This window comes from Parus major, chromosome 15 (assembly GCF_001522545.3).
Source record: "Parus major isolate Abel chromosome 15, Parus_major1.1, whole genome shotgun sequence".
Lineage (NCBI taxonomy): Eukaryota > Metazoa > Chordata > Aves > Passeriformes > Paridae > Parus > Parus major.
In genome coordinates, this window is record NC_031784.1 from 10,795,281 (window position 1) to 10,806,957 (window position 11,677).

General features: G+C 41.8%; 1 protein-coding gene across 9 annotated transcripts in view; it reads left to right on the forward strand.

The window, feature by feature from the left end:
- LOC107211552 (melanotransferrin-like) overlaps window positions 1-11,677 on the forward strand; it is a 32,780-nt gene that overhangs the window by 303 nt on the left and 20,800 nt on the right. For 5 of the 9 annotated variants that reach the window (XR_004499587.1, XR_004499588.1, XR_004499589.1 and 2 more), the window contains exons 1-17: window positions 95-260; window positions 2,557-2,691; window positions 4,181-4,344; window positions 4,701-4,800; window positions 5,208-5,384; window positions 5,540-5,702; window positions 5,809-5,873; window positions 6,516-6,673; window positions 7,154-7,340; window positions 7,499-7,647; window positions 7,856-7,946; window positions 8,260-8,328; window positions 8,581-8,763; window positions 9,044-9,200; window positions 9,884-9,966; window positions 10,758-10,942; window positions 11,269-11,455. Coding sequence is in view for 5 of the 9 variants with exons in the window: in XM_015643668.2 (XP_015499154.1) it covers window positions 2,637-2,691; window positions 4,181-4,344; window positions 4,701-4,800; window positions 5,208-5,384; window positions 5,540-5,702; window positions 5,809-5,873; window positions 6,516-6,673; window positions 7,154-7,340; window positions 7,499-7,647; window positions 7,856-7,946; window positions 8,260-8,328; window positions 8,581-8,763; window positions 9,044-9,200; window positions 9,884-9,966; window positions 10,758-10,942; window positions 11,269-11,455 (2,173 nt within the window). In the remaining 4 variants the exon portion in view is untranslated. The other 4 variants (XM_033518203.1, XM_015643670.2, XM_033518204.1 and 1 more) reach the window with 4 other exon arrangements.

Genomic DNA, 11,677 nt, shown 5'->3' on the forward strand with positions numbered 1-11,677 from the left:
GCGGGGCCGCGGCGTGAGGGGAGAGGGCCCGGCCGGGAATGGCGTGTGAGGGGGGTAGATCCCCTCAGGAATTCCCTGAGGGAATATGGTGTGTAGGGAGGGACAGGGTGGTTTCCTGAGGGTTTGTGCTATGGGGGGATGAAGCTGCTCCACGAAGGGGTTGTGGGCTGTGCCCAGCGGGAGCAGGGGGCTGCTATTGGGGAGCTCAGGATGAGGCATGTGGAGTTCAGCTGCTTTTCAGCGCTGCTATTTTCAGGCAGGTAAGTTATTTGCCACAGGTATGGGAGCACCAGGAATATCAGGGCAGGGATTTTAGGGAGAGAACACACGACGTGGGACAGACACAATGCTGTTCCTTCAAGGGAGATGTGTGGCAGGAAGGTGCAGTAACATCTATTTCTCCTCTGGTGACCCTTGACTGGATGTTGCCTGGCTACCTGCTGCCCTGAGTGAATTTTATAGAGGTTATTTGGTTTTCCACTCTCTTAGATGCATCCTGAGATTAAAAAATGCTATACTGCCGGGAAGTAGCTAAATACTTTTTTCTGACGGTGGCAGAAGGGTAGTTTCAAAGGGTGAATGAGTAGGAAAAGAATTTAAGAATCCTGGCACTGTGCTTCCACATCCTCAGTGCTTTAGGACATGGTCCTCAGGCAAGCTGATTAATTTAAATTCCTAATTTATGTTTGTTTATTTTCCTGACCAGACCTAAATGAACTCTACAACACCTTCATGTCATTCTGCCTTTCTTTCATATCACCATAGGCAGTAGTATCTGTATCTTAAACATGTACAGGAAAGCCTTTTATTGATAAATATGTAAACTTTGAGGGGAAATCCAGACACAGCCCTCGTGAAACAGAAATATTATTGCTGACTGAATTGTTGGGATTTACATATCCTGTACGTAATGGTAAGACTGGCAGGAAGTAAAACCTCAGAGCAGGAGGGATTTGATGATGTTAAGTGCTTTGGTACAAGCCTTGCAAGAGCCATTAGCTTTGATGTGTAAGCACACCGCACTGGTGTGCCTGACAGACAAGTTTCCCCAGAACTGACTGAGAAGTGATTCAGAGGTAAAGGAGTAGTTAAATGTAAACACTTGTTTATAGTGTAAAATAATTGTCACAAGGCTAAACTGATTAATGATCTGTTCTGATCTAATCTTTCTCTTTGGAATTTAAAGTAAATATATGGACATGTAACTATTTTAAAATTACTTTTATGATGTGCCTTGTTCTTACATTTATGGGGTTTTTTAACATCTGGTAAGATTATATAGACTTTCCTCAGGGATAAAATGTACTTCCCTAAGGATACTGAGCTGTGCTAGGCCTGTGCAGCTGAGCCAAGTCAAAGGGGGGATTAATACCACAACTCCTCCAACAAATGAGAGAATGGAGGTCTTGGGGCTTGAGAACATTCTTTCAGGGAGAGCAGGAAGAAATGAGAAATCCCTATGGCTGGATGGGGTTTTGAAGCAACCTGATTTAGTGGAAGGTAGCCCTGCCCTTGGCAGCGGGGTGGAAGAGGATGAGCTTTAAGGTCCCTTCCAATCCAAACCATCCTATTATTCCATGTAACTCCTTCTGTGATCAGATTAGTGGGAAACAACACCTCAACAAATGTTGCAGATCTAGAGAGGGAACTTGTGAAACTCAAGAGGTAAGCAATACCTGAGTGTGAAAGAAGCAAATGAAAAATGGTGACTGAATCACTAGGGAAGGGTATATAAGGCAACAAAAGTCTGGGAAAAGTATCTGCAAAAATTCGTGAAGTAGACAAAACACCAGGGAAATCTGTCATAGGAAGAAGGAAAACAAAAGTAGGATAAAGACTCTATTCCTCCAGAACTCTTGGAAAAGTTAATTCTTTCCTGAACAGGAAAGACGAAACCATACTAACAATAATTTATACATCATCAGTCCCTTCTGCTTATATATAATATATAAATAAATGCATTTTTTCCCTGCTATAGAATTAATAATGTTAATAGCTGCTGTAAAGTAATAAAGAGGCAATAATACTTCAGGTTAAATGTTAGAAAATAGGGGAATAAGGCAGTTTGAATGAGATTGCTGGGATGGACTGGAATGAAGATCAAGACAGTCAGCAGTCTCAGCTCTGTTCAGTATTCTTAGGGAGGCATAGGAATAGTTTTTGTTTAAAATTACTCCATAGATTAGCCATTATCAGGTGGAAAAAGTTTAAAAGGACCCTTCAGTATTCCGTAGGTCAGTAGTTTGGATAATTCACTTAGCTTTTGGTGTTTTTTTATATGTTAGGTGTAAGTCTTGTCCCCTTCTCCTAAAGGCATTTGAGTGCCTTTTGAAACAGAAGTACTATTTATTTTTAAAGCAGAGGCTTACATTTTTTTCTGTGTCTGATAAAAATTGAGCAGAAAACACATGGATATTTTCCATCTGTGGTAGGAAAGGGACACTGTCCCTTTCTCCTTTGCATGCAAGGATAAACTATCCTCTGACTTTGTTTTCTTAAATCTTGGTTTGTCCTTGTTGCTTTGATGCCTAAACCCCCCCTGTTATCTTCCAAAAGCTTTGGTCATCACTGTGGAATTCCTGGCATGAGAAGGCAGAGCGTCAGGGTGGAGAGAAGGTCCTTGTTGAACTGCTGTAATGATGAAGACAGCGATTTTAATTGTCCTAATCATCTTCTCTTTGCTGGTTTCCGGTAAGGCTGATGCAGAGAGGGAAAGGTTGCCTCTGGGTGGGTGACATTCAGATTAATACATGCTTTGGTTTTGTTTTCCTTTGTGTGAAGAAAAAAGTCGAAGAAAGAAGTTGCAGTTAGAGCTGCGCCTGTGTTTTTTCTGTTTGATCATTGGCAGATGGTAACCCTGTTATGTTTAGAAGCAGCTTGATCCACAACTTCCTTAGTACTTCAGTGAGAGTTTGTTTCCTTTGAGTAGTTGAGGTCTGTCTGCTCATTAGCAGTGTCAGAACGAAGCAGTGGACCTCAAGCTGCTCCCCTCTAAAACCACTGTGGGTTCTTCTTGGAATTGTGCTGAATTAATGTCAAAACAAGGGGAGGACTAATGTCTGATGCTATGCTCAAAGAAATAAAAACTTCAGTGATTTAACTGTACACATTGCTAGTATTAATAGTTCTCCAGAGAGTCAAATGCTTAAACATCTGGAAATGACAATGTTAGAGATATTGTGGCATTTTCTGTGTGTTCAGTCCTGGTTTTCATTACATGGCTTAAGAGTCTCTCGAGTTACATAACTGCATGCTATTTTTGTGTACAACAATCACTTTTTTCGCCCTTAAATGTATTGTATCTTCTTGCAGATGATGATATATTTCAGAGTAGAATGCATTTCAGAGGAATAATACAAGATAGAATAATTGCAACCTAAAGCAAAGGAGGAAATTTTGTTGGCATGTCTGGATTTCTTTAAGATTTAGCTTTATAGTTGGTTTAAACCCACCAAACCTCCAAGTCCTTCTGAAAAAGGAAGTTTCACCTTCACCTCCACACTTTATTGCATCTTTTTGGAGTGTAAAAGCACCAGAGGAATCAGCAGAACAAATGTTAAAAGAATGGCCTGTATTGATAATCAAGGACAGCAGTAAAACTGATAAACCCTGAGGAATGTGTTTACATCAAGATTAGAAGGTCTGTGCTGTGATGGAGTCACATCCCAGTTGACTTGTTAGGAGAAAAACTGCACTCCAGTAACAGGAGGATGGTTACCCTACATTGTAAGTGCCATTCCTTCTCTTGCTATCCCAACAGGAAAACAGGCCATAGCCATAAACATACACTTACCTTTGGTTCCTCCTAATTTTGGGTGGCAGCCTTACTTAAAATGCACTAAGGCTGAGGCAAGGAAGATTCTGTGGTAAAAGATCTTGCCATGACAATTGCTGGTTCTTGAAAAATCTGCCAAAAACTATTTGGTTGTTTTCAGTCAAAAGAAAGCAGAGACATGTTAAAGATAAATGTTGTCCTCATGTTGGGCAAAAGTGACCTTGGCCACATGTGGGCACATCTCTTGGGTGCCTCTGAGTGTGTGGGTATGTGGGTGTAAGTGAGCACAATCAAGCTTTTGGGAAGTTAAATAGAATAGAATAATCTCTCTCCTCCATAAGGTGTTAAACTGAGGGGATTTTTCATGAAATCCTACAAATCTTGACTTCTTTTTTTACCCTACAGGGAAGAAATTCCGGTGGTGCACCCTTTCTGACCTGGAACAAAGGAAATGTGCTGAGCTCTCCAAAGCGCTTACAGCTGTGCTGCCCCTCACTACTGCCAGTTCCTTTACTAGGATTTCTTGCATCAGAGCCCACAATACATATGACTGCATTGATAAAATCAGGGTGAGCTCACAGAGACTTTAAAAAATGATTTTGTGTCCAAGTCCTCTTGGAAAAGTAACTGGTAAACAGAAACTATGGGAAAATAAAATTATACTGAAATAATTGAACTGCTTATATGACAAAGTACACAGTGACTTGAGAGGCAAGAATTAAATTCTGTGAGCATTCTAGGATGTACTGTTTTACCCCAGCTAATATCTTTCCAATCTCCAAGAACTAGAGAAGTCTGCTTGGAAATAAATGGACAAAAGCAACTACTAAATTAAAGTTTGTTCAGGCAGAAACTGTGCTCTTGAACCTTCTGTTTGTGTCCTTGTAAACACACTTGTTTTGAGGGTTTTGCTGTTGTTTTAAAGGCAAATAAAGCAGATGCTGCCTCCTTGGATGCTGGAGATGTTTACTCTGCTGTAAAGCTGTATGGTTTGGCAGTGGTGGCAAAGGAGACCTATGATCAAGGTAGGTTGGTAAAGCTGAAGAATAAACTGTACTTCTGTTTTGGCTAAGGAATGGCTCTAGATTTCTTGAAAAAAAAATGAATATGTTTTTATTAACTTTGTAGGAGTATCGAGGTGGCTAACAATTGTTTCTAAAATACTTAATGATGAATAAAATACCAGTGGTGCTCTGTACCCAGTAGCCTTTCTGCCTGTGGTACTGACAGACTTGCATTGGTTGTTTGACAAGGTGCCATGTAGCCAGTATGTGGTTAAGTTCTTGGCACGAGTATCTCCATTGAATAGGCCTAAGACAATTTCTTCTTTAGCCATGTTCACTGAAGTAGTTCAACTTCTCTTCAGAGATGGAAGCTGTAGAATTGAGATTTTTTTATTTTATTTTCTGTTACACATTTTGTGCTGTTGCAGGAAATTGTGTGTTTGCTGTGGCCATTGCCAAACGAGGAACTCTGGATATCCAGAGTCTACGAGGTGTGCGCAGCTGTCACAATGGAGCCAGGTGGACATCGGGCTGGAATATTCCACTTGGCTTTCTCCTTGCAAGAAATTATCTTTCCTGGGATGAGGCACAACCTCTGAGGCAAGGTAGGTGACAGGAGTCATAGGGCTACCTCTGGCCACAGCAAAAGCAGATGTAGGATGAACTAGTTATGGGCATGATATATTTCGCCCCCTTTCCTCTTCTGACTTTTTTTCCACATTTGAATTTTTTCTTTTGTTTTGTTTTTTTCCCCCTGCAGCAATCAGTGAGTACTTCAATGCAAGCTGCATCCCTGGGGTTGGTGTTGCTGCTCCCCGTTTGTGTGCTCTCTGCCAAGGACAAAAATCCTATGTCAGAGACAGGAACCACTTCTGTGAGACAAGCAGTAATGAACCCTTCTACGACTCCGACGGAGCCTTCAGGTGAGCTCTGGGACACTGGGGCTGAATTCACTTTTGGGGGAAAAAGAACTTACAAGGTAGGAAAGGCAGGTGAAATGTTAACAGGATGGCATTTGTCTTCCTGCAGGTGCTTGAAGGATGGAGTGGCAGATGTTGCCTTTTTAGATCACCTAAGAATTATGAGTGCCACAGGTAATCTTAAAAATGCAGTTTTCTTTTTATCTCTAGCTATGCTCTTTCCTTCACAGGTGTTTGGGGGATATGCCTCTATTTTTATTGTTTCTGGGAAAAATTCAAGCAGTTCAGGGGTATTTCTTGACTCTCCACACAACTTAGAAAGAAACAGAACAGGAAAGTGTGAGTGAGCAATGATTGCTCACAGGAGATTCTTAGAATGGGAGCAGACAGGTGATTTCATTAACTGTCTCTGACACAGCTGTCAGTATTTGCTTTGCCTGAGTTACAAGATTCCTTTTAAAATTCAGTGTATGGAGCTCCATAACTGTGAAGTTCCTGTACACCAGCCTTGTACTTTTAAACTCGGTTGAGCTCTGTACCAAGGGTAGTTAGCAGTAGTATTTGCAGGTAAGCATTTTTAAATAAATGTCTTTACAGGGGTACAGCTTAAAGAGCATTTTGGAACAGCTCTGGCTGAGGTCCTGCTCTTTGTTAAGAGAAGCACTTACCAAAGACAACTTTGCCAAGTGTGCTTGGTACACAGTGCTGCCTGAATAACCTTTAGCAACCTCCACTGGAAAACATTTTATATTCCATTTCTTCCTGCTGCCAAGGTATGGCTCCCATCACAGATTCATGAGTGTCTCCTTGTTTCAGAGTCAGAACAACAGGAATATGAACTCTTGTGTCCTGATGGCTCCACAGCTGAGCTGACAGAGCACAGCACCTGTAACCTGGGCAAGGGGCCTGGCCGTGGCATCGTCACCCGCAACAACTTCCAGAAGATCACCAATAAATTCCTTAGCATGATCCAAGTGAGTGAATATTAAAATGTCTATGTCCAGACACAGTTTTAAATTCCATCTTTGTGTGGCAATTATGACCTAGGTTGCCTTTTTTCTTGAGAAATTTATAGTTAGTGTGAATAAAGTGCTAAAAATTGTTCATTCTGGGGTAGGATCTTGCATTGGCTTGTGTAAGGTTTTGCTTTTTTCTACAGTGTTCTTCATAGGAGGCTGGGAATAAATCAGTAAAGAAGGGGAAGATGCCATAACACACAAACTGGAAGATGGCTAGTGATGTTCATCCTGCTGTGGAACCTGAATCAATTTTTATGTAGCTGAAGGAGACTTACAGGTTCAGTCAGGGCTCACTTTTCTTCATCCCTTTTTTTTAACTTATAAATAGTATTTGATATCTTTGCCACTGATAAAAAGGGAAGGAAGGCTGAGGCTGCCTGTTGCTGGAAGAATGAGCAGATTTGTTGCAACTTAAAACTGTTGTTCTTCTCCTAGCGCCTCTTTGGGCGTAAAGGAAAGGAAAGAGCCAGGTTTGAACTCTTCAGTTCAGCAGCCTTTGGGGGGAAGAATCTGCTGTTCCGAGATGCCACTCAGCACCTGCAGCTTCTCGAGGAGCAGCTGGAGATTGCCTATGTGCTTGGTCTGGATTATGTAGCTCTCCTTAAGGGACTCGGCCATGAAGGTGAGAACCATTCCAGAGGACTGTAGCTAAGGAAAGGGAAGAGGAAGTTCTTCTTCCACATTATTCCTCCCTCCAGGCACCCTCCAGGTGCATTCACCTGAACATCCTTAACATGTAACAGATCGGTGCACTGGTGACATGATCTGCTTCCATTTCAGGGAGCTCTTTGGACAACAGTGTTGTGCGCTGGTGCTGCATCAGTGATGCTGAGCTTCGCAAATGCGAGGAGTGGGCACTGAACATCAAATCCGACCCATTAGTCTGTGTCCAAGCGAATTCCATGACCAAATGCATTGAGATGATCAAGGTAGGAGACTCCTTCTGCTCAAGGTAGAGGACTGTACAGGGTGTGTATGTCTTCTCTGAATTAAAGAGAGGAAAACTAGCTTCAGGAATAAGTGGGAATGAGAGGGAATTTATTCAGGGGAATTTCCAGCCAGTGTAGAAGTCCTGCTGCTTGGATACACAATTGATGTAAATCCTGGTTTTGTTACTTTCTCTAATGCTGCTGGCAGAGCAGTGAGGCTGATGCGGTCACCCTGGATGCGACACACGTGTACATTGCAGGGAGGTGTGGACTGGTGCCTGTAGCTGCAGAATGCTATGGTGAGTTCTCATGTGACCTTATCAAGAAGAGAGGGGAATCAAAATAGTACCATTAAGAATATAATTAAATTTCCACAGTTTATGATGTTTTGTGATGGAAGCAGGAGTCAGTATAAATGTCCAAATACACTTCCTGTCTCTTCCACTAACTGATTCTAGCATTTGGTCTGTTTATTTTATCCCTTCTGTTAAAGGGACAAAGATGCTGACATGGCTGAAGAGGATCACAAGGGTTTTGAAGGAATGCTGCCATGTAAAAGGAATGTAAAAGGACAGCAGTTGCAAGATCCTTAATGCTTATCTCTCCTTCCAGGGGGAGATTGTGCCCCAGCAGATGAGACCATGGAGAAAACAGGGAAACAAATTCATCTTAAGCACAAAGGTAACAGAAACTTTGAGAGGGCATAAGATCTAGATTTTCCTGAGACTGTTCTAGGGTTTATATAGGAATGTACTTGCTTGTTTGTTTAGGATAGAATTTTCTGTTCAAGGACAAGAGCTTTGGGGCTAAGCAAAGAGTGTAGGTCCTGTACTGTAACTGAAGATACTGTGACAAGATGAGGGGGGGCAGGGGAGCTGTACACATCTGGAATGCTTAATTGCCTTGGTGTAACTGTTTATTATTGTTTGACAGCACTACCACCAGTTTATGCTGTTGCCCTAGCTAAGAAAAGTGCCAAACAGATTCACATCCATAACCTTAGGGGAAGGCGGTCCTGCCACAGTCACCTGTACAGTCCTGGAGGATGGTTACTTCTGTCCAGACACACAGTGGGAGCTCGGCAGAATGACACTGACAACTGTGATATTGCCTCTGGTAAGGGCTGCTCTGGGCTCTCTCTTAACTAGACCATGAAAATCTGAAGCTCTAGATTTGGGAGCAAAATAGAGATGGGGCCATGAGGATCCGACCAGCAACTGATGACTACAGTTTCAGAGGGTGATGAAGCAGTTTTTCCTCATAATTGACTATGTGTCACACTGTTTAGCCCTCTTCATGCTAGTTGTTAGGATGAAATTCCTTTCCTGTCTTTTTCTGCATGTGAAGAGGCTTGGGAACACCTTGCCTTAATCTCATCTCAGTTTTCTTTACTCAGCTTATCAGAATTACTTTTGGAAGGGCTGCATGCCAGGAGCAGATGGAAACCTGTGCAAGGTGTGCATTGGAGATGGTGAGGTGGAAGGAGCTCGGGTGTCCAGCAGATGTGCTGCAAGTCACAACGAACGTTACTACGGCAATATGGGAGCACTCAGGTGAGCTTTTTGTGAGTCAGAAATGCAGAGCAACAGCCAGAATTGCCTTATTTTGCTGACTTTTTTTAAGGGTTTTTTTTTTTTCCTATTTGTTCAGCATCTGGCTGTATAAACTTTTGCTAGTGTGTATTTTGTTTTGGTTGCAGTTGCTATGGGATGTTCAGCTGACTGATGATTTAAAATAGCCATGAAACCATTACCAGAGCAAAGCAATGCTTCCAAACATGTAAGGCTTAGAGCACTGGTACTGATTCATTAAAGGGAAGGGATGAAGAGATCAGAGAGCAGAGGTGCTGTGGTAAGAAGTAGTGTAGCATACAGGAGATAATTAAATAGAGTGGAGATATAAAAAAATAAATAGTTGAAGACAGAGGCAGAGAAGACTATTAAAGGTGAAAGCACTCTTATGAAATATACATAATCCATTTAGTTGAATTTCATTCTCTTTCCTGCCTAGGCATGGGTGAAGGTGCACATTGTGCAGCAGCTTTGACTTGGGAGCTGCTGTAAGGGATGAAAAGGATTATTTTAGCAAATCTCTATGCTGAGATCACCAGCATATTCCAAGGGATTAGAGATGGGAGGGATTCTTCCAGCTACTCCTGTTTTAGCTTCAGATGACTGTCCAAACATCAGTCACCATGTAGTGCTGTCTTTGATCACTCGTTCCTTTCTTGCACTAGGTGCCTAGTTGGCAATCCCAGTGGAAGAAGCTTTGGAGATGTAGCTTTCCTGGAACACTCAAACCTGCTCCAGAATATAGAGGGTGAGATGTAGATAATTCCCTTTTCCTTTGAGAATGTTCATTAACATAAGTTATGTCTCACAAAGCACCCATCACTTGTGGGGATCAGTCTTTCCAGGTTTAATCTAGGCCCATGAAGCTGTGTTTGATTGCTAGGAGCATTTTACATACAGGTATTCCAGTAAAGCTCAACATTCAAGTACTGCAAGAGGGGAAAGAAGAAGAATCACACAGTGCAAAGATGTGTGTTGGGATAATCATCCTTGGAGACTGCACTAAATTTTTGGAAAGCTCAAAGCTTTAAAAGGCAAACCAAAATGTGTTTTACTTAGAGTCAAGGAACAAAGGAACCCTCATTAAAGCAAAATAAAATTCTATTTTAGGCAATTTCAGTAAGAGAAGAGACTTTTCTAAGAGAGGAATCTCTCCCAAACCAAATGAAGATATAAGGGGCTGGAAACACACAGAAATTCCTGCAGCAATTAGCAGTTTGTCTGGGGAAGCAAAGGGCATGCAGGCAGAATTGCTTGCTTTCCAGAAAGGGATCTTATTACAGATGCAGATGAGACATGATATGCTGTTCATATGCCTTGATATTATTCTAGTTTAGTTGATAGGTGCAGCTCAAGTTCACTGACCTCAGTGAAAACACTACCTTGGTCCTTGCATTCCTAAGAAATGACCACATAGCACGCTGTGTTTGTTTTGAACACATTGACTAAACTTCTCCCTCTCAAGTTCTAACATTTTATTTGAGATTCACCCTCTCTTCTACTCTAAAAGGATTACCTTTCACTTCATTCTCTTTTCAGATCTGGGCAGCTCTGGTTGGGCAAAAGGTTATACTGCCCTTGACTTTGAACTCTTGTGTCCGGACGGAACGCGCGCCGCAGTCACAGAATGGGCTGGCTGTAACCTTGGCCCCATTCCCCCCAGCGCAGTCATGACTCGACCAGTCACTGTCACTAAAATCTCTGACTTTCTACTGAAATCTCAGGTACGACAGGTAACAGGGAAAAGCTTGGCATGTTACCATTCATTATGTACAGCTGCTGAAAACCCTTTCAAGATGAAAAGCTTTATATACTAGTCCCTTCAGATCCAATACAAGAGAATTAAAAATGTGCATAGGAGATTGAGAAAATAATTATTTGGAATTTCTTAAGGGGTATTTTGGCACCAGTTCCCATTCCACAGCAGCCATACTTTTGCTGAGAAGTAAGGCACTGCAAAAGTGCATCTTTTTGTACTAATAAGAGCAGTGCTAGGTAAAAGTTCTGTTAATGATCCAAGCTCTGAAACTTTTATTCCTTTTCTTTTCAGGAATCTCTGGGAAGCAAATTGGATTCTGAATTCCAACTCTTTCAGTCATGGAAGTATGGTGAAAATGATTTGCTTTTCAAAGACACTACACAGTACCTTGTTCATGCAAGTCACCTGAGCTATCAGGAGATTCTTGGAGAGTCTTTTGTTCAACTGGCAGAATCAGTGTTTAATTGCACACCTGCAGGTAAAGTCAAGTTGTTAATTCTGAGTTAGAGAGAAATATAACAGGCAGCCTTCTGTGCTCAGCTCTGGCCCTTTTGTTTAGACTGCATGGAGAAGTATGTTCTACCTAATCCTGTTCATAACAAATTTCTAAGGAGTCCTGTGTTAGACTTTTGTGAGATTAAGTTGGTAACTGCAATTCAAAAGGGAAATTTGACCTCTATTCTGCTGTTTTAATGAATAG